General features: G+C 41.3%; 1 protein-coding gene across 1 annotated transcript in view; it reads right to left on the minus strand.

The window, feature by feature from the left end:
• EPHA6 (EPH receptor A6) overlaps nt 1-22827 on the minus strand; it is a 585002-nt gene that overhangs the window by 103859 nt on the left and 458316 nt on the right. The window contains exon 11 of the mRNA XM_072138516.1: nt 11227-11412. Coding sequence (XP_071994617.1) covers nt 11227-11412 — 186 coding nt within the window. The remainder of the gene's footprint in view (nt 1-11226; nt 11413-22827) is intronic.

The raw sequence follows: 22827 nt of genomic DNA on the forward strand, positions 1-22827 counted from the left end.
CCTCTTTGATCCTCCTACCCAGATATCTCATCCACAAAGCCGAACACAGACCAGCGGCTGCGTGATCTCGGCTCCAAAGCCAGAGCTACTCCACGCCCTAGTAGCCTCTTTAGAAACTTTGCATTTCAATGCCATTAAACTTTCTAAAAGATTGTGGGGAGTAAAATTTAAGCCCTCAAAAGGGCTATACTTACATTCGGCAGATGCACCTACCACCAGATATACCTTAATAGGCAGATCCGTGGTGGTAGGTTTCCTTTAAGCTTTATAGCTGAAATATTGCATAGAACTTGTTAATGACCATTTCAGAATAGAAATCATGGATAACCTCATGGATCATGGATAATGCATTCCTGAACACCAGGTAGACAGGTAGATTTTATTACCTCTTGTCCAATTCAAGTATCAGCCAAAAAGCATTATAAACTGTTGGCAGAACGTTGTAAAGAAATTCCCTTGGATTTCAAAAATACTTAAATATTAATAGAAAAATCCCGAAAATATTATTCCTGTTGATCATGCTGTTTACGAGAAATTCACATTTTAATCCATAACCTAATGAGGCAGTTGGCATGTCCTGGGTGTGTTCCGGCCAATACCCCCTCCTCTTCTGAGAAGTGGAAGAAATGTCTTGTGAGAAACATAAGGCAACACTGGAAGAAGTTGGAAGGGATTTGATAGGGGATAGCAGTCCTCTGGGTGTTCAGGACCAGGATGCACCAACTGCTTGACGCTAACTATGGCTGTTACACACTGGGGGACTATGGCTGTTACACACTGCTGGGACACCCCCTGGAGTGGTCGCAATGCCTGAAGCTGGTGACACAATGGGAGCCACTGAGCATGCGCCCACCTGTGATGCTGACTTCAGACATCACAGCCGTGCCACAGACAGTGCCTCCTGTTGAGCTGTCGGCTTCAGGGATTCAGGCATTGCAACTACACCAGTGGTTGTCCCAGCAGAGCTCTGGGTAAAGAAGTAACTTGAGGGGGTGCAGAGGATGTGGTCGCAGGGAGGCCCAAGAGGCTTTGAGGGGCCCAAAAGTGTCACTTTCTCAAATGAGAAGACTAGTGCTATGAACCATAATAATAATAATTCATTTATTTATATAGTGCACACAGATTACTCAGCGCAGCACAGAGGTTGCCAAATCAGTCCCTATCCCCAATGGGGCTAACAATCTAACCAACCTACCAGTATGTTTTGGAGTGTGGGTGGAAACAGGAGGACCCTGAGAAAGCCCACACAAACATGGAGAGAACATACAAACTCTTTGCAGATGTTGACCCTGGGATTTGAACCCAGGCCCCCAGCGCTGCAAGGCTGTAGTGCTAACCACGAAGCCACTGTGCTGCCCAATTATAGTGGGGGTCATGACACAGACCTTGCACTGGGACACCACTGGCTCCAGGGCATGTAACAGCCATGGTCCCTGGAATTTGCAGAGCCTAGGATGACTGCCCCAGTAGTACTTGAGGGTAATCTGCATATTTTAGAATTTTTTTTGCCTAAAGGAGGCCTTAATTGCACCAATGAAAATAACAATGCCTTATGGAATCTACCACTGGATCTACTTGTGTATGTATAGATGGTTGTGTAGACTTCCTTTGCCTTGTTACACTTTTTGATGCTGTCGAAGAGACTGCTCTTTAGTAGTAGAGAATATAACATGAGAGGATGCTGAATAATAGGTAGGTTTTGAAGGCTGGGGTGGATGTGGTGTGCATTTTTGACAATGTGCAGTTAGATGCACAACACCTCCAAATATGTAAAAGACCTGTCGAAGAATCACTTTACAATCACCTTACATTTTGGGCACATCTATTGATCTATAATTTATGTCTGTTAAACTGTACAAGGAACATATGACCATGGTCAGCACCTGAGATGAATCATGAACCGTCCATGGTCGTGAGCAGACTTGTTCCTGTGATGTACCCCCAATCTTAGGTTCTAGAAGAAAACCTACCACCACTGGCAGAGTAGTATAGCCCTTTTTAAGCCCAGAATTTTTTTATACATTTTAATTCCCCTAATATGCAAATTTTCTAAAGAGGCTACTCGGGTGTAGGGTAGCCGGAGCTGAGGCTACATGGCATGGCTACTCCATGCCCCATTAGCCTCTTGCGTTACGCCCACCTCCTGGTAGCTGCACGCACTTGTCTGCGAACCCGGGCTCTGCACATGGGCAGTAGCTATGCCTTTGGAGTCGAGACTGCGCAGCTGGTGGCCTGCTCTCAGTGCATGCGCAGAACCTGGCTTCACAGACGAGTGTGCACAGCTACCAGGAGCTGCGTGCTGAAAATGCATTGGTAGGCGGAATGCAAGAGGCTACTGGGGCGTGGAGTAGCCGGAGCTGAGGCTACATGGCACGGCTACTCTATGCCCCATTAGCCCTTGCGTTACGCCTACCTCCTGGTAGCTGCACGCACTTGTCTGCGAACCCGGGCTCTGCACATGGGCAGTAGCTATGCCTTTGGAGCCAAGACTGCGCAGCTGGTGGCCTGCTCTCAGTGCATGCGCAGAACCCGGCTTCGCAGACGAGTGCGCACAGCTACCAGGAGCTGCGTGCTGAAATGCATTGGTAGGCGGAATGCAAGAGGCTACTGGGGCGTGGAGTAGCAGCGCCGTGTAGCCTCAGCTCCGAATACTCCACGCCCCAGTAGCCTCTTTAGAAAATTTACATATTAGGGGAATGAAAATGTATAAAAGTTCTGGGCCACGAACGATTTAGCCCTAAAAAGGGCTATACTACTATACATTAGAGGAACCTTACAGGGCTTAACACCTAAGGTCATATATCCTTTCCTTAATAGGTAGTTCCATGGTGGTAGGTTTCCTTTAAGAACTAACTATTTTTAACCAATACTATAAAAAGCGAAGACACGGCACTCACCAATGTTGGTAACGTAGACAACTTTATTCGGACGGACACAGGACAGGGGCGATGCACGCCACGGTTAGGTTTCGCGCAAAAGCGCTTCCTCAAGCCTCAGACCAAACTAACTAACTATTTTTAACAGCTTGGTCTATTTGACATGTATCTATCTTACATATTCTTGCTATTTTTTCTTTTGACTATTGTTGCAATGCTGGAGACACAGCATTTCCCCTTACCTGTGCACCAATGGAAAACATACATTCGTATAGAATCGTCTATGGTTGAGCTGAGTCTACTCTGTTTTATATCTATGGTTGGGACCCCAAATGGGAATGACAATGTTATATCGGTTTCTATATCTTTAGGAAATTTATTGCACATTCCAAATAATGTGAAAGCTTCATGATGAGACTACGGCAGGATCCTTGCACCTGGCATTATGCTTTATAGCCGATAACTGGCGGTGACACCAATCAAGTCTAATTATGAGTCCAGTAAAACTGAATATCAGCGGCAGAATACCCTGCAGTAATCCTCATGATGACAGACGCCTGACACAGCACGGAGTGACACGGTTTGCTGCAGCTTTGCCCTGAATAATCAGCATGAATTGAATAGAGATGGAATTATCTTGAATAATAAATCTTTTTTAAGGCGCATTCACGTTATGAAACCCGTACGGCTACTTGTTAAACTCTGCAAAAGCAACAGATTTCTACATCCATAGTCATTGCGAGCAATGTGACACGGACATTCATCACCTGAGTATTAATTGTGCTGTAAAAATGGAAGTCATTTCATTCTTATTAAGGGGATACGGCTCCGGTTTATTTCACAAAATGTTATTTTTTTTTACTCTCGTGGTTTTTTTTAGATTTTATTTCACTATAACAGATGAGTGTAATTTTTCCTTCTCGTTCTTGTCTCATTTATCTTACAGGGCTTAACACCTGTGGTCATATATCAGTTTTCCAATCATGGAAATCATGTAAGCAAAATGATATTTCATCAGATGTCGATGGGATTTAATGATACTAGACATCATGACAGCCAGTACTGCAGGGCTTAAAGGGAACCTGTCAGCTCCAGGGTCACATATAAACTGAACATACAGAATGGCCTTGTAGATGAAGCGTCGTTGATCATAAGCATGTGTTTCATGAGAAAATCCTTGGCTAAATGCAGAGAAATCACAATGTTATGTTGTATGCAAATGAGCATTTTGGTGCAATATGGGTGCGGCTGGGAGTTCTGGCATACCTCCTCTTGACTATTTTCACTACCCAATGCCTCCCAGTCAGTCTTGATTGATGGTGTCTGCAACCCCTATAAGACTGAACAAGAGGGGGTACACTGGCACCCTCAGAATCTCCCGAGGTACAGGCAGGGCCGCCACTAGGTAGTTTGGGGAACCGGACTGGAAAATTTTGTGGGCCCCCCCCCTACACAATGATAATCCGGCCGCGTGCACAGTGAGTTCCCTGCACCTGGGAAGGGAGGACAGTTTTATGTGACTTGGGTCCCCCTCTCCTAGTCGGGGACCCCTGAACACAGTCACATTAAGCCCTCTTGATGGTGGTCCTGGGTACAGGGGTGTAACTACAGTGGTAGCAACCATAGCAGCTGCTATGGGGCCCACAGTATCAGGGGGCCCCGGAATCCAACTTCCGCATGTGCATCATTATAAACATACTATACTGCACATCATACAGCACAATATGTATATAACAGTGCACATCTTTCACAGTACACAGCTGAGCCGGGAGCTCAGACTAGAAATGTCGGGGAGGGGGGTTGGACAGCAGGATGGCAGGATTATGAATCTCTCATCTCTAGCTTTCTGCTGTCTACTTCCCTGTGGTCAGAAGCTATTAGTTTGCGTGAATGTATAAATGTGGGTGTATGAGTATAGAAATTTATGTGTATGTATATAAGTATACAAATATATGTGTGTCTGTATTTAAGTACAGTATTTTAAGTGTAATTGTGTGTGATTGTATAAATATGTGTACTAATATGTACTATATTTTTTAAGAGGAAGGGGGTCTGATGCAGAAGTCTGCTATGGGGCCCTGCCTCTCCTAGTCAAAACCCTGCCAAGGTGGGATGTAATGGGAACACATGTGAAAGAGATTTATCAAAGGTATCTGAGAGGACAACTGTTCTAGTTGCCCATGGCAACCAATCAGAGCTCAGCTTTTATTCTCCCACAGCTGTTCATACAATTAAAGCTGAGTTCTGATTGGTTTCAATGGGCATCTCAAACAGTTTTACCTCAGACACTTCTGTTAAGTTTCCTCCACACTATATATACACTATATGTATATAAATTACTACAAAACATACGTTTTGCAGTAAATTGTATGAGCTTTTGGAACCCCTAGGGCTTAAATACCCTATTGGACCTAAAAAAAGAGGTAAAAACGAAATATTTCACATTTGAAAATCACTGCTTCTCCTACATAAAAAATTAACAAAACACAAATACAGGTAGACCCCGGGTTCCATACAAGATAGGTTCTGTAAGTTTTTTTTTAAGTTGAGTTTGTATGTAAGTCGGAACTGTATATTTAATAATTGTAGCTCCAGGCAAAATATTTTTGGTCTCTGTGACAATTGGATTTTGAAAATGTTGGATTGTCATAAGAATCAGGATTAATAATAAAGCTTCACTACAGACACATGTGATAACTGTTACAGCTGATCATTGTAGCCTGGGGCTAAAGTACAATAAATTACCAACATTCAGAGGTCCGTTTGTAACTAGGGGTCGTTCTTAAGTAGGGGACCACCAGTATACATATTATATGCCCAATCTGTGTTAAAAAATGTATATAGATATATGTATAAAATAGATACTGTGTGTGAGTGGTTGATAGATTTGTGAAAGATAATTATAAATACAGGCGGTCCCCTACTTAAAGGGAACCTACCACCACAAATCTACCTATAAAGGTAGATTGGGTGGTAGGTGGATCAATGGGACGTGAGGATAGCCCTTTTAAGGGCTAATCCTCACGTCCCCACACTTTTTTGATAACTTTTATTAGATATATATTCAAATTTACTTATGCGGCTACTGGGGCGTGGAGTAGCCGCATATGAGATTACACGAGGCGGCTACTCCACGCCCCGGTAGCCACTTTACCCCTCCTACTCCCCCATCTTCGGCGCGCAGCTCCGCGTAGCTGCGCGCCCTCGTCTGGCGATCCTGCCGTCTGCGCATGCGCAGAAGAGCAGGCCCGCGCCTGCGCGGTCACTGCTCCGAAACAGGCGCGGGCCTGCTCTTCTGCGCAGACGGCAGGATCGCCGGACAAGGGCGCGCAGCTACGCGGAGCTGCGCGCCGAAGATGGGTGAGTAGGAGGGGTAAAGTGGCTACCGGGGCGTGGAGTAGCCGCCTCATGTAACCTCAGATGCGGCTACTCCACGCCCCAGTAGCCGCATAAGTAAATTTGAATATATATCTACCGTAATAAAAGTTATCAAAAAAGTGCGGGGACGTGAGGATTAGCCCTTAAAAGGGCTATCCTCACGTCCCAATGATCCACCTACCACCCAATCTACCTTTATAGGTAGATTTGTGGTGGTAGGTGCCCTTTAAGAACACCCGACTTACAGACGACCCCTAGTTACAAACGGACCTCTGGATGTTGGTAATTTATTGTACTTTAGTCCTAGGCTACAATGAGCAGCTATAACAGTTATCACAGGTGTCTGTAATGAAGCTTTAGTGTTAATATTGATTCTTATGACAACCCAACAGTTTTAAAATCCAATTGTCACAGAGACCAAAAAAGTTCTGGCTGGGATTACAATGATAAAATATACAGTTCCGACTTACATACAAATTCAACTTAAGAACAAACCTACAGACCCTATCCTGTACGTAACCCGGGGACTGCCTGTACACTAATACAGTATATTAAAATCTAGCCCAAACCTCCTTAAGAAAGCTAATTGTTGCGGTAAGAATGGTAATACAGTCACAAGTCCTTTGCTCATATCTCAGCCCCGGCTCAGGGAAATGGCTGCTGTACCAGATGTAATTAAGTGATGATTTTGGTCAAGAGAGCCGTTAAATGCATTGTAAAATTGTTTTAGGGCCTCATTAGGTGCTAGACAAGTGAAAGACTGCAGAAGAGACAGTTATAGGGGAGGTAAAGAGGCTGAGGCATAGGAGAGGAAAGTCACCGTGGCTTAGCATATTTCCTGATCACTTATGGAATATCCTGTAATGAAGTTAATGAACACATTGCATCACACACATTACACATCCAACGAACCGTTGCCCTCAAATAAACCAGAACATACCCATTTTTAGTGGAGATGTGGTGGAGGTTAGTGGAGGTGGCCAAAATTGAGAGATATTAGTTGTCTTCAAAAACTTTCATATATTGTACAGACGCACCCCTACTTAAGAACACCCGACTTACAGACGACCCCTAGTTACAAACGGACCTCTGGATGTTGGTAATTTATTCTACTTTAGCCCTAGACTTCAATGATCAGCTGTAACAGTTAATAATGGTGTCTGCAAATAAGCTTTATTGTTAATCCTGGTTCTTATGATAATCCAACATTTTTAAAATCCAATTGTCACCAAAAAAATTCTGGCTGGGTTTACAATTATAAAATATACAGTTGCGACTTGCATACAAACTCAACTCAAGAACAAGCCTACAGAACCTTGTATGTAACCCGGAGACAACCTGTACACGTACAATGTCACAAATGGAAATAACGTAACATAAAACATAGAAAATTATTATATAATGCAGCGATGGTGAACCTTTTAGAGGCCAAGTGCCCAAACTACAGCCAAAAACCACTTATTTATCACAAAGTACCGATACAGCAATTTAATTAGTAACTTATCAATTATATTGTTGTCTTGAGGACACCCAAATCTTTGAAAGAAAGAGGGGAAATTTGGATTATCATTGTATCCTTCCTCCAGGGTTCACTTAAACAGGAAGAATCATGAGGAAGAAGCTCCAATGATAATCCAGTCCCAGAAAGCCCAGGAAGTGTTGCTTGAGGAGGCTAGAGTCACTCCACCTGTCTGGCAAATTCTGAGTACCACCAGTGCCGTAGGTTCGCCACCACTGATCTAATGGGTTATTCAGTCTTCCGATCCCTCACCAGTCTCTGTATCCGTGGAAGGATCTGTTGATTTGACATGTGATCACAGTAGCCAATCACCAACTTCAGTAGGTGATGTCACCATTGGATTAGTCACTATTTCAGGATGTAATTGAGCAGCGGAGGACTAGGAAGTGGGAGCAATGTGTAAATTGTTATGATTATTTTATTTTCATACACTTCTAATATATTTGGGTGGTAAAACTACCTCTTTATAATAAAAAAATATCATCAGACGAAAAGTACCCAATAGGAAAAAATGTTTTAGAGAACATTTTATGAAAGTATCATCATGACAACCCAAACGAATCAACTGAATCATGACCAACAACCTTACCATCAACATCAACCCAACTGTAAAAATGTTTGAACCATCTGCTTTTTAGAACTTTTTGGTGTAAAATGTTGTGTAATTTGCTGACTCATCAATAACCCAGCCCTTGAGTCTTTTCCTTGACATGGCTGGTGTTGCTAACATCATCCATCAGTCACTTCACACAGTAGCCCATGTGGACTTGATTTTCCGTTTATTGAGCAGAGGAATCATATTCTGTATGTGCATGTGCCAGTCTCCTTTAGGCCTGAAAGCTGACTGGCACATGAGCAGAAGAACAACCATACTCTGCACACAAAAACAAAAACCCTTAGTATCTACTGGCTCTCATCTGGAACGTAACGTAGTGACATTTATGACATCATTCACGCCAATCATGGCATTCGGTGTGCTAATTAGGTTCTCTACTGTCTGAAGGGAGATGCCGAGGTATCTGATGTGGTCAATGACCACCCACCTGGTCAATGACAGTAAACAGCATCCTAATTAGTATGTTGGATGCCACAATTATGGCACTATTTGCTCTGAAATTTGCTCTGGGGGCTACAGATAAAATTCCAACCAGTGGAGCAGAACCTTTTGAAGGATACAAAGAGTATTGTAGTTGATGGTGGTAATGACTTTTTAAAGTCACCTTAAAATTCACCTATCGTTTATGATGTATTCAAGGGCTATACCAAGACTGACCTTCTTTTGTTCTGTAGATCTACAATTCTAAAGGATTATAATAAATTATATTAATTAGAAAAACCTCTATTATTGTGGTTCAGTGACTGGCACAAAACATAAATTTAGAAGACATATGTGGAAGGTCACAATATCTTTTCTAACAGCTATACTAATTAGTCTCTCCCATATACAACCCTATATGTGTTTGGAGGATTTCATCCATGTTATCAGTTCATGTAAATTCTCGGGATGAAGCAATAATTGGTTTCAAATAATCACCAAAGATAAATATCACACAGGCGTCAGCACATTATAGGAGCTCATTTAGATAATTCTTGAGGGAGCTTAGCAGAAGTTAAAGAGGAAGTGTTCTGCTTTATTAAGAGTTGGATATGTATTAATAATCTTGTGTAACATGTAGAGATAATAATATATTGCTTAGTATTTATTAAGGCGGCCATTAGCTGTAGACTAGACTAGAAATCTGTACGTAAGGAGGGCAATTACAGCTATGAACTGGATATTAGGCAGAAAGTCCATTATTTGCCTCACTTAACACCTGGTTATTGGTAAAGGGGGTCACTGTTTCTCTTGTTTCTCCTGTGTAACACGGAGGGCTAGCTAGCCAGTTTTGGATATGGGCCACTCCAGCATCGTTTCTTACCCTTTAACCCCTGTCTAGAGATTGGGACCTCCCTGGGACAAGGTAACCAAGCTTCGCCTGGGTGAAGTCCTAGTGTAGGTGACAGCTACCCCAGACAGGTCAAGAAACGCCAATGCGTGGTACCAAATCGATAAACAGAGATGTAGCCAGTAGAAAATTTTAGGTCAGGACAGGCAGAGTTTAGGCAAAGTCTAAATCCAGGAAATTGATCAGAGCAGCTAGAGAACTTTCAAAAATGTCAAGAAACAGGTTCAGGGTCACAACAGGGGAATACAGATAAACAACATCACCCGAGGAAACCCAAGGCAACCATCTGTGAATCGCCTACAGAGGACCTGGCAAGCTAGATGTAACCTTTTTATTTAGGTATTAAAGTGTCCTATGATATCCCAAGTGTAGTGATGAGCAGACCTGTTGAAAATTAGGTTCTGTCATATTTTAAAATCCTGCTCGGGTTCATGTACTGAACAGGGACTCCAACAACTAACAACCGGGTGCATGCATACCTCCATTTTGGAGTGGGTTGTCACTACCAATTCATCTTTGGGGAGTGACGATCCTCCTGAAACTGGCGGTGTTCAGTGTCACTACCAGTTTAGTGGCAGAACGTGGCCACAGCCATTTAAAGATCACAGGAGACTTTGCCAGTGGGAAGAGTTTCGAGCCAGCACCCGTCCTGGGCATTAATCGTGGGGGGTGGGGCTCAGGTTGCAATAAAAACCCGAATTTTGTGGTTCGGGTCTGCTGATCAAGGGTGCAGGAGATTTAGTGGGAGAACACGACAAGGTTTGGTGTTTCTTTACTGGAAAACACTACAAGTCCCAACGAATAGTGCACAGAGCCCACCACCAACAAGCTAAAAAATGATGCTTTTAACCATGTGGTGCTGTACAAATACAGATAGCGTAGTGTGACACTACAAGTACTCCTTCCAGGGAAATTCATTCAAATTCAAGTGAGGAAACTGTCTCTTTAAAGTCACTTACAGGTAGTTACACTGTAAGACAATATCTAATTCAATAAAGGACATCGAGTGAGTAGATATACACCTACCTAAAGACGGATCTTGTGGTTGACAAAGCAAATTCTTACTAGAGGGGCCGTTATTGGGTGCTGCTCCTTACAAGGTCTATGGGACTGATGAAATTGCTGAGCACTGTACTCAGCTTCTTTCATCAGTCTCATAAACATGGTAACATTCTCAACAGCTAACCTAATCAGAAAGGGTATAGGGGTCCCAGTTCTTAATCCTCTGTATGGCTAGTATAGAAAGAGCTAAAGATCTCAGTATTTTGGTATGATTAGAAAACAAGTAGCAGATTGGGATTAATGCCTGTTTCAGTTGATTTACACTACTTGTAACAGTAGTTGAAGTGATGGTAACCAGAACTTTGTAATACTTGACAGGGTGCAACGTCTTGGAGTATACTATTGGTAACAGCCTATTGGTAATAGACGACCAATTTAACAACAGCGCTTTCTAAAAAGTGATGTTTAATGTCAGCAAACACAAGAATAGGATCGCAAAACTTACTTTTCGTAACAACTCCTTCGAGTCGGATGATATTTGGATGATCAAACTGTCCCATGATACTGGCTTCCCGGAGAAAATCTCGCCGCTGCCTGTCCATGTAACCTCCTTTTAAAGTTTTAATGGCCACAGGGATTTCTTTCTTTGCAGGTGTCTTCAATCTTCCGCTACAGACCTCTCCAAACTCCCCTAAAATGATAACTTACTATTAATACAGATACCACTCACATTGCGTTACGTGTACAGCATACAGTCATACCTAATCCAAAAGCAAAGACTTTCTTAATAGAAACATCCAAACTTTTCCATCCATCTTAGAAGAACTTTAACCCATTAGATTATTTATTTGGTGGAAGATCTACAGATTGTTAAATATATTTTCCATTTAGACCAACAAAAGCAGCGAAGTATTCTCGGAACGTGTTATTAATGGAATATGTTGATGGGAAGGTATTCATGCATATGGAACACAATACAAAATCCAGTTGTACCGATTTTCAAGACTGTAATAACAATTGTAGACAAGTGGGTTTATTTAGTTTGTTAAAGCAACAATAAATCCATGATTAAAGTTAAGATGTTCAAGACTATGTTGGGAAATTACAGAGAAATCTACCAATAAATAACAATTCTTTAGCATTTGTCTATTGGGCAGCTCCTCTGCTACTGTCCCTGAAAATTTTCCTTTATTGCTGTCCCTCAAAATGTAGGGTTTAAGGCGGCAGTTGCAACTGTTCGGTTGGGACCCCCTTGAGATCCGGTCAATGGGATGTGTCTTATAGAGTAGTTGATGAAGGTGTTTAGGGACACATCCATGTATCAGCTCACTCGCTATAGTTTGAACCTGTGCACGGATCTCCTCTCTGAACGAGGCATTACATTTCAGAAGAAAAAAGGAACATGATCCAGCAACGGTGCAAAATTGTGCCTGGATCATGGTCCATTATTCTTCTGGAATTTAGGGACACACCATGGTAACAGTTAGGGCTCTAGTACACAATGCTGTATAGGCCATGTATAGCTGTATATGAGAACAATAGCTGCCGCTCTTAGCAGTGCATGGGAAATGAATGGCGGGAGACACCTTTAGCTTATCTTCTGAGAGTGAAAGGTTTTGTAAGTTCGATTCCAACTTGCTATCAAAGGTTTGCTAAGAGCGAATCGTGAATTACAAGTAGTCAAATCTGGCTGAAGTCTGTGTTCTGGCTCAATACTCAACAGTGAAACTTCAGTGTTAAATCTTTAATTGCCACCCGCAAAGACCATTCATTCCGGCAGTCTCTTGAGAATCCATACTCCACGATGTTGTCACCGGGAGCAATGATACTAGGGGATATGGCGGCGCAAGAACCCTAAAACCTGTATCACTAATCACAACCTTTATGCGAGTATGACTCACTAAAGTACATTGAAATGTGACTAAGGCTAAAAGCCAATCCATAGACAGAATTGTTCTTTAAAGGTGTATTTTCATCTGGACATTCACATTTAATTGAATTCATCTGCCACATATATGTATTTCTTCAATTGGCTGTTATTAAAAAAGAATGTACCTGTGTGGAGAAAATTTCCCATAAATGTAACTATGCTGTCCCTTAGAAACTAGTTAGTTGTTTTTGGATACAACAAACCCTGTTCCCTGGAGGCAGTGACCCCTACATTTGTTATTGAGGCACCGACCACCTGGATTCAGCACTCATTACCACAGGATGGCTGTGGGACATGCAGTAACTTCATTTCATATACCAAAGCAATAAGCTTTTTTCTGCAATCACTGCAATAGTGGTGGTCGTATCTATCCAAGTACAACTATCTCATTTCTGAGCATTACATTTATGGGAAATTTTTTTCCACATAGGTACATATTTTGTATTAACATCCACCTGAAGAAATGTATATATATGGCAGGTAAATTAAACTAAATGTCAATGCCTGTAAATTAAATTAAATGTCAAGAGTTGTGGTTATCCCAAACTTCTTTCATTTAAGGATTATGGAGGCCACTGTGCTCTTAGGAACCTTAAGTGAGGCAGAAATTCTTTTGAAACCTTGGCCAGACTTGCCATAATTCTGTCTCTAAGCTACTTGGGCAGTTCCTTAGACATCATGCTTCTCATGTGATCTGTGATCTCATGCACTGTTAGCTTTGAGGTCTTATATGGACAGGTGTGTGCCTTTCCTAATCAAGTCCCATCATTTTAATTAAACACAGCTGGATTCCATTGAAGGAGTAGAACCATCTTAACTCTATTCGGACTGCCCACTGACTTTAGACGTCACTGGGCACAGGTCCGGAGTCTGTAGGGAGATGCGGTTCGTTAATGCTTCTCCTTTCTCGGCTCCTCACAACATTGCGCTGAAAGAGCGTGATGCATAGAGGAGTGGAGCCGCTGCAGCCACCGGCTCTGTGGACTCGGCGGTCACGTGACCGCCGGGTCTAAAGGGGTTAAACAAAGCTGCTGGGTCTAATTAGACCCAGTACAGCTCTGATCACAATTACCAGTGACAGGTGGTCATTCCCTTTTATAACTGGGGCTCTTATAGATCCCTCAGAGGGGACAACTTGTAAAAGAAAAAAATTAAGTAAAATTTAAAAAAATATATTAAAATGTCCCCCAGAGGTCTTTTATGATCTTATGGGTCGGGGGGGGGGCATATAAAGTAAAACACACACACAAAAATATTAATAAATATTCATAAAAATACAATGACATTTCTCCATGTAATAAAAAAACAATCCCCCATTACACTAAAAATAGCATCGCCATAGTCGCCCCATTTGCCCAAGACTATACATAATGGGACAGATTTATCAAGTGTCTGAAAGTCAGAATATTTTTGATAAATCTGCCCGATTATATATCAAAAGGACCACAACAAAATAGGGAATTCAATAATATTGTTCATTTTGAGTTAATTTGAAAATTTTAAAAAATATATACTACAAATTACAAAAAAATCCTTTTTATTCATTTTAACCCAAAAAAAAAAAAAAAAAAAAGTTTAAACTATTATTACCTTTTAACTAACTCTATGTATCCCGAAAAAAAACACTGCAGAAAATTTTAAGGTAGCATGCAAAAAAAAAAAGTTATGGCCCTTAACTCAGCACAAACGAAAATTCGCTAATAATGCCCGGTCACTAGAACCTTTTCAGGCTACGTCACTAAGGAGATAAGGAGGATCAGAAGAAAATAGACAGCATATGAAATACATATGAGTATGACAGCAAAAGCTCTGACTACGTATAATCATGTGATATTTACATTTTTCTTGTTTAATAAATTAGGAAAAATATCAACATTTCAGTTTTTTTTTTTGTCAAGATGGAGAGCAGAGTGTACATTAAAAAAATTCTCACCAATTGGCTGCAATTAAAAAAAAAGTGAAAAATTTAAAGGGGTCTGAGTACTTTCTTTGTACATGTGAAAATGACCTTTTTTTTTACATAGTGCTCCCAATGTCGCCCTCCCAGTATCACATTTTTAAATATTTTTTTATGAATGTTTCCAAAAATGACTACATGCTGAAAATGTGACATTTTCCATACAATTTTTGAAAGGCAGCACAATTTTCATGACAGAAATATACCAGGAGCATTTGTTCTGTACTGTATGTGATATTTCATAATGACAAACACATTTCCCGGGCATCTGTAATTCCAATGTGATTTCCCCTTAGATCAACATTACCAGGTATAAGTTAATGTTTCTCTGCCTGCTCATCTCATTTACACAGAAGCCAAACCTTTCCGTGAATATTACAGTGATATTTGAAATAATATTGCAGGATAAGATAAGCATTTGGCTTCAGATAATTTACTTTAGCGATTTGATATGTCAACATCTTTGAAGGGGTTTTCGGGGCAAAGTGTTAAAATCTCACTGTCCACCTAGAAGATCCCAAATGGTGATACAATTGGCTTTTCTATGTTGTTACAGTCATTAATGGCCAGTGAATCACTAAATTATGGAAAAAAAATTCAGAAACCAAGCAAGAAAATATCGTTGTGCCTAATATATAACATTAGAAAATCTAAATTTTACAAAGAATATTTTAATTTATTAAGATTAGTGTAGAAGGGGAAAAACATGTAGTTTTTATTAATTAATTTTATTTATTTTTTTAGCCTGAATATCTCTTTAAAGGGATGGTTTACTTTGAATACAGGTAGTCCCTGACTTAAAGGGGTTTGCCCATTAATGAAAATTCTCAAATTTCAATCTACTAGTGATGCTTACTTAATAAAGATAATTTTTTAATCCCTTACATTACGATTTAACTCAGTTTTATTGCTGTTTTAGCTCCTATTACACTTTGATGGTCAGTGTAAGAGTGGGGACTCTCTAAGCAGACACTTCATGATTCCTCTGTGCCATGAGATGCTGTGTACTGACAATGTACTTAGATTATCAGGGTACAGGTATATATACACTTTCATTTAGCTTCTGAACATTGTATTAGTATTTGACACATAGAAAAAGAGAGATGAAACAGATCAGAGTTGAGAGATAAGATCCATGAGATGCATATTACAGACAATGACATTCTCAGCTCTGCAAACATTCATTACACACAGATCTGCTTTATACCTTTCTCCCCTTCCCCCTCCCCTGGATAAAGATTATATCTGCCTGTAGTTTGTAGCTTTACTCTCCTCACAATGTGATGTGTTTTTTGCTAGCAGAAAGTCAGTGTGTTAGTGTGTGAGCTCGTCCTGGGGGCCGGAGGCAGAGAGCAGCTCATTGCAGCATCAAACAGAAGAGCAAGATGTTTGCCAACCCTAAAGTCAGAAGATCCAGGTTCAGGTCTAGGAGCAACCAAAATTGTGTACAACAGGATTGATAGAGATAGGTTGGAATTGTATTGGTTAAATGTTGTATTTTTGTTACTAACAGTGAATTAGAGAATGTGTTATTTTGTTATCCTGAATATAAGAAACTTGTCTTCATGTGAATTCCCCTTTAAAGGACACCCAACTTCTAGAGGACTCTTAGTTACAGGTAGACATTTGGATGCTGGTAATTTACTGGGCTTTAGCCCCAGGCTGCAATTGAACAGAAGTAAGAGTTATTAAAGGTCTCTGCAATTAAGCTTTATTGTTAATCCTTTCCCGATGATTACTCAAAATTAAGAAAATTGTCACAGGGACCAAAACATTTTTGTCTGAAATAACAGTTCTGACTTACATACAAATTCAATTGGGGGTTTGTTTTGTTCAGCTGTAGCGGTTTCGTAACAAAAAATTGCTCCAGGTTAGCTACCAACTAGGGCAAGCCTACAGAGATTATGCCACAAGTGTCCCCTGATTTACGTACTGTACCAGGGGCGTAACTGCAGTGGTAGCAGGCATAGAAGTTGCTATGGGGCCTGCAGTGTCAGGGGGCCCTGATATCAGACCTGAATCACAAAACATATACCAAACATTGTACAGCATAATATGTATATAACAGTGCACATCACAGTACACAGCATGAATCAGCAGCTCAAATCAGAAAAAGTCAGGGGAGAGGAAGGGGACAGCAGGACGACAGAACTAGGAATCTCTCATCTTTAGTTCCTGATGTGCACTTCCCCATATGGTCAGCAGCTACTGGGACAGATCTGTAAGTGGGTAAGTGTATAAAATTATATGTAAGTGTATATATCAGTGGATAAATGTGTATATGCATATAAATGTGTATATGTGTTTGCCTTAATGTGTGAGTATACAAACATGTATATTTTCGGAGCTGGTAGGGGCGCCCCAATTAGAAGTCTGCTATAGGACCCTGTCTCTTCTAGCTATGCCCCTGTACTGTACATAATGTATTATACCTTATGAAGACACAGTTCTTGTATGAAACCATTTTTATACAAGCTTATTTGCATTCCCAGGAAGCATTGCTCGTAAGATTCCCTACACCAGCTGAAATAGTACTACCGGATTGGGCTTAGCCCCTCTTACATCCTAGAGGTCTACCAGTTTGGGTTACAGTAACGGGAAGTTCGGCTCTCTTTTTTTTCCTTAGTTAACTTGGTTTTTACACAGGGAAAGGTTTTCTGGTGGTGCCAGCCACCCATCCCCACTCCACTTTTAACCCCAAATGTTTTATAAGTGGAGGGGGTGCAGTGATCCATCGGCCCTCTCAGACAAGAGACGATTCAGTCTTAGCAGAGGGGGTGCAGTGATCTGTCGGCCCTCTCAGACAAGAGCCAATTCAGTCTTAGCAGAGGGGGTGCAGTGATCTGTCGGTCCTCTCAGACAAGAGCCGATTCAGTCTTAGCAGAAGGGGTACAGTGATCTGTCGGCTCTCTCAGACAAGAGCCTATTCTATCTTAGCAGAGGGGGTGCAGTGATCTGTCGGTCCTCTCAGACACAAGCTGATTCAGTCTTAGCAGAAGGGGTGCAGTGATCTGTCGGCCCTCTCAAACAAGAGCCTATTCTATCTTAGCAGAGGGAGTGCAGTGATCTGTCGGTCCTCTCAGACAAGAGCCGATTCAGTCTTAGCAGAGAGGGTGCAGTGATCTGTCGGTCCTCTCAGACAAGAGCCAATTCAGTCTTAGCAGAGGGGGTGCAGTGATCTTTTGGCCCTCTCAGACAAGAGCCAATTCAGTCTTAGCAGAGGGGGTGCAGTGATCTTTTGGCCCTCTCAGACAAGAGCCAATTCAGTCTTAGCAGAGGCGGTGCAGCGATCTGTCGGCCCTCTCAGACAAGAACCGATTCAGTTTTAGAAGAGGGGGTGCAGTGATCTGTCAGCCCTCTCAGACAAGAGCAAGATCAATATTAGCAGAGGGGGTGTAGTGATCCATCGGCCCTCTCAGACAAGAGCCGATTCAGTCTTAGCAGAGGCGGTGCAGCGATATGTCTGCCCTTTCAGACAAGAGCCGATTTAGTCTTAGCAGAGGGGGTGCACTGATCTGTCAGCCCTCTCAGACAAGAGCCTATTCAGTCTTAGCAGAGGGGGTGCAGTCATCTGTCGGCCCTCTCAGATAAGAGCCGATTCAGTCTTAGCAGAGAGGATGCAGTGATCTATCGGCCCTCTCAGACAAGAGCCAATTCAGCCTTAGCAGAGGGGGTGCAGTGATCCATCGGCCCTCTAAGACAAGAGCTGATTCCGTCTTAGCAGAGGGGGTGCACTGATCTGTCGGCCCTCTCAGACAAGAGCTGATTCAGTCTTAGCAGAGGGGGTGCAGTGATCTGTCGGTCCTCTCAGACAGGAGGCGATTTATTTTAGCAGAGGGGGGGCAGTGATCTGTCGGCCCTCTCAGACAGGAGCCGATTTAGTCTTAGCAGAGGGGGTGATGTGATCTGTCGGCCCTCTCAGACAAGAGCCGATTCAGTCTTACACTGGCTCATTCATGAACAATCTATTACTATTGGGTCGACTTGTGGTTCTTTAACAGACTTTATTCACATAATATCAATACATAAGTCACTGAAAAAATAATTAATTTCCAAAATTGAATCTCTTCCCTGCCGTTACCTGCCAGTTATATTCCCTTCCCACAATCCTGACTGATGCCTCTTTTTATGGGTCCTGTAGTTCGGACACATACTTTAGCATTATATTTGGCTTTCTACTTACTCAAACAGATTAGATGCTTTATAGTCATAGAAAGTGTGCTGCGCCCGCATTGAGTTTACCTAAATTATAGCTGTGAATTATCATTAGTGCTGAAAAATCGTCCACGCTAAACATTTTTTATGATAGCCCGGCACATTCTAATAATACGAGAGACTCAATCAGGGTCTCGTGATGTAATGATGTAATAAGCCCACGTCTCTTGAAATGTGCTACAGTGTGTGAGGGAGTTGCGCCCATTAACACGGTGCACAGCAGAAAACGGAATTAGTTAGGTAATCAGTGTTTGATGTGGATGGGGTATTGTGAATAAAAATTAAGTAATGCTCATAAAATTATCTAGCATCTAAAATACATTTGGCTTAATAGATTTTTAGATGAGCTCGCACATTAGTGTAGCCACTTCACCGCAGTGGTGGTGCTGGGGTACAACACAAGATTACTTCTCCAGTTATTAGAACATATTAATTCCAGCCAGAAGTATTCCACAAAGCTGTGGTATCAAGCTGCAAGACATTAATAGATGCCGGTGTCTCACTGATACACAGCGGTACAGAAATTAGCTATTTCGTAATGGCCAACCTATCCAGATGGAAGCCAGAATTAGCAATTTTTCTAAGGATTTAGGAAACTTCTCTAACAATCAAATATCTACACGGGTAAGAAGTCAATGCACATGTGTTAAAGGATCCGACAGCTCTCCTGACATGTCTACTTATATCCCATATTCATTAAAAATTCTGGAGTCTCTTGTTTCAAAACCTTGGCACTGCTGTTAAAGGGGTTATCCTTTGCCATAGTAGTTCAGTCTGCCTGCTTATTTAAGGATCACAGTTCTGCTGCTTTTGGCCCTGCCCAACTTTTAGGAAATATGGAGAACCTAATTGCATTAAGGGAACCTGTCATCAGAAATTGACTTAATAAACCACTACCAGTATGTTGCCAAGCAGCTGAGCACCTTCTGGATCATGTTTCTTTCATGACCCAGTCTGATGGCATCAGCCTTAAAATAAACTTTAAAGTGACATGTAAATTGGTTGCATAAAGTCAAGGAGGCAGAGATTTTATCGCTGAAGTCAAGCTCACTCTTCCTTAGAAAGCCCTGCACTGTAATTGATGGTCCAGAATCCAGAGACATCACTAACCAGATCTTCAGAAGTCCGAAGCGTGATGTCAGGGTTAAAGTCTCTGCCTCCCTGACTTTATACAACCAATTTACTTCTCACTTTAAAGTTGATTTTCTAGGTGATGCCACCACACTAGGACATGAAAGAAACAAAAACTAGAAAGTGTTGTGCTGCTTGACAATATTCTGGTAGTGGTTTATTAGGTCAATAGCTGATGACAGGTTCCCTTTAATTCTACAATGATGACTTGGGATGACCTGAAGAGGTCAATGCACCCAAGAACAAAAACTAGAACGTGGTTAGATGCTGGTGAACTTGGTTTATCAGTGTGGTTTAATAGGCCAATTGATGGCACTCACTTGTCCAATGGTATAAGCTTTATTGTTCCAGATCAACAGGAAAGCACTATTTTAATACAGCCATGAAAAACGATAATGTTGGCTGACGCGTTTCAGATCTCAACGGGCCTTTAGTCATAGTCTATGACTAAATACCTGTCGAGGTCTGAAACGTATCACATGACATGATAGTTTTTAAGTGAGTGCCATCTTTTCCTACCTATATTTCCTACATCTGAATAGAAGAGTCATGTTTTCTCTAGGCTTCCAGTGAAAAGCCCCTACTTCTTTTGATTGACAGCTCAGTGCTTCTTCAAATCTCCACCTCAGCAGACAGGAAGTCCCCTCCCGTCCACTTCCTGTCCTTACTTGCTGTCATTCTCACTGCATGGTGTAGATGATCTCACCATTTCAAAAATCCTGTGGTGGTGGTGAAGGGGGGGGGAGGCTCACATAAATGGACAGAACCAATAAAGAAAAAGCAGAAAAAGTTTGAGAAACACTTTTTCTGGTCAGAGGAGGCAGATTTAAGCAGGGACACCTGCACCACACTTTTCAACAAAGACACAGTAAAAGGGTGGGTAAGGCTTATTGTGCCTGTTCTTGATGACAGGTTCCCTTTAAAGTCAAAAGTAAAGCTTACCACATTACTATTATATATTTAGTATTCACACAAAAAGTTACCAAAAAAACATTATAACTCTAGGAAATGTTTTAAATTTAGAAATGACCAATTAACACTTATTCCTTATTTCATGTTAACTTGAGATTTTAACAGTTATGTATATAATCATCTTAATTCATGATATTGCCCAGATGGAATGCAACACCAATAAGGAACTGAGAAGAAGGATGCAGCTACACAGATGGAGTGATAATATAGGGCTACACCTGGTACAACACCTCAAAGTTTATATATAGATTTACTGTACTCCTTGTACAATCACTGCATTGATACTTATACTGTAGCTGGGAGCTGTATGCACGGTTCTGCTGATCACTTCAGAACCACAATACAATATGTTGAAACCCACAAACCATATATGTGATTTCTGAAGTTTGTGCAATGCTTCAGTCTAGGGGTAGTTTTTTTCATTTATTTGCCCCATTACCATTGGAAGATCTTTGCCAAAACTAAACAAGTAGGAAGACTGAATAATTTAGGCTTCAACACTTTCTATAAATGAAGTAGTGGAAGATGATGGAAAATAATAATAATAGTTTAGTCTATACATTCCATATGTATAAGCTCTGTGGAGGATGTACTTGTTAAAAGAAATCTACCATCAAACTCCATCATGATAAACCAAGGATGCTTACTCATAGATCCAGGCACCATAAATCTGTTAGTCTTTTATATTTGGTATCCATGACCTCTTTCCTTCTAAAATCAACTTTTAAAATTATGGAAATAGAGAGGCTCTAGGGGTATTACCAGAGCCCCTCAGTGCTTCAGATTCACAGGCTATTACAATGAGCAGAACATGTCTCAACCTCCTCCTGATCTCTCTCTCGTTCCTCTGCCTGTGTAATCTAACAGGAGATGAATGTGTGGAGTCTGGAAACCTACCAGAGCCCTTCAGGCTTATTAGCATAATATTTAAGGTAGAAGAAAGGCCATTGATAACAAATATAAGAAGACTACCACATTCACGGTGTCTGGATCTAGGAATAAGTGTCCCTGGTTTATCATGATGGATTTTGATGGAATATTTCCTTTAAATTTTTGCAAGAAAACACACAGCATCATGGGAAGTAAGGGCAAAGTGTATTAGGCATTAATCCAGGGCAGGTATAGGGTGAATAAAAAGCCCTGTTCCCCAGGCCTGTCTTTATTTATTGAAAATGTGTGAGTTCTTTTCTATATTAAGACAAACTATCTGATATGAGACATTACAAAGTTTCTTACATTTGGTTATACTATTGATTAATCAATTTTTTAGCAAATATTGCAAACTGAAGCACAAATTTTAGAGTATGCTGAAAAATCTAGATTCAGTTAAAGGGGGTTATAAAAATTTAATAGTTGGGCTGGAGAGTGCATTAAAAAAATAAAGCTGTACTCACCTGCTGTGGCTCCCCCTGTTGTCCGATGGAGGAATGGAAACTCCACTCCAAAAACTTCCAGGGGGCCTGGCACTCCCACCCATCTCCTCTATCAGCTGATTACAGCTTTATTTTTTTAAAACGCCCTCTCCAGCCCCGAAGTTACCTCCACTCCCATTGGGTGTGGTTGGGCATCACAGTCACTGTTGATGCTGCTGTGAAACAGGATGTTTGTTAAATTATCCTATCCTGTCTTCAGATATTGGTGGACCTCTGTTTTAACCCTTTAAAGCCATTTTAGTTTTTTGTGCATCCATGTTTAACTCCCAGTTTTTAAAAGTTTAAAACTCTTTTTTTTTGGTTTACAAAGCTGTATAAGGACTGCACAACAAATTGTTCTTCCTAGTCCTTCTCCTCCTCTGTAGTGGGAAGCGGGGGTGTACTTTTTCGACAAACACCTGTGGGTCATTTACCAGGACTTGTACGCCAGTTTTTTGGGATCCAAATCCTTAAATAATTGCAATTACT

Source organism: Engystomops pustulosus, chromosome 2 (assembly GCF_040894005.1).
Source record: "Engystomops pustulosus chromosome 2, aEngPut4.maternal, whole genome shotgun sequence".
Taxonomy (NCBI): Eukaryota; Metazoa; Chordata; class Amphibia; order Anura; family Leptodactylidae; genus Engystomops; species Engystomops pustulosus.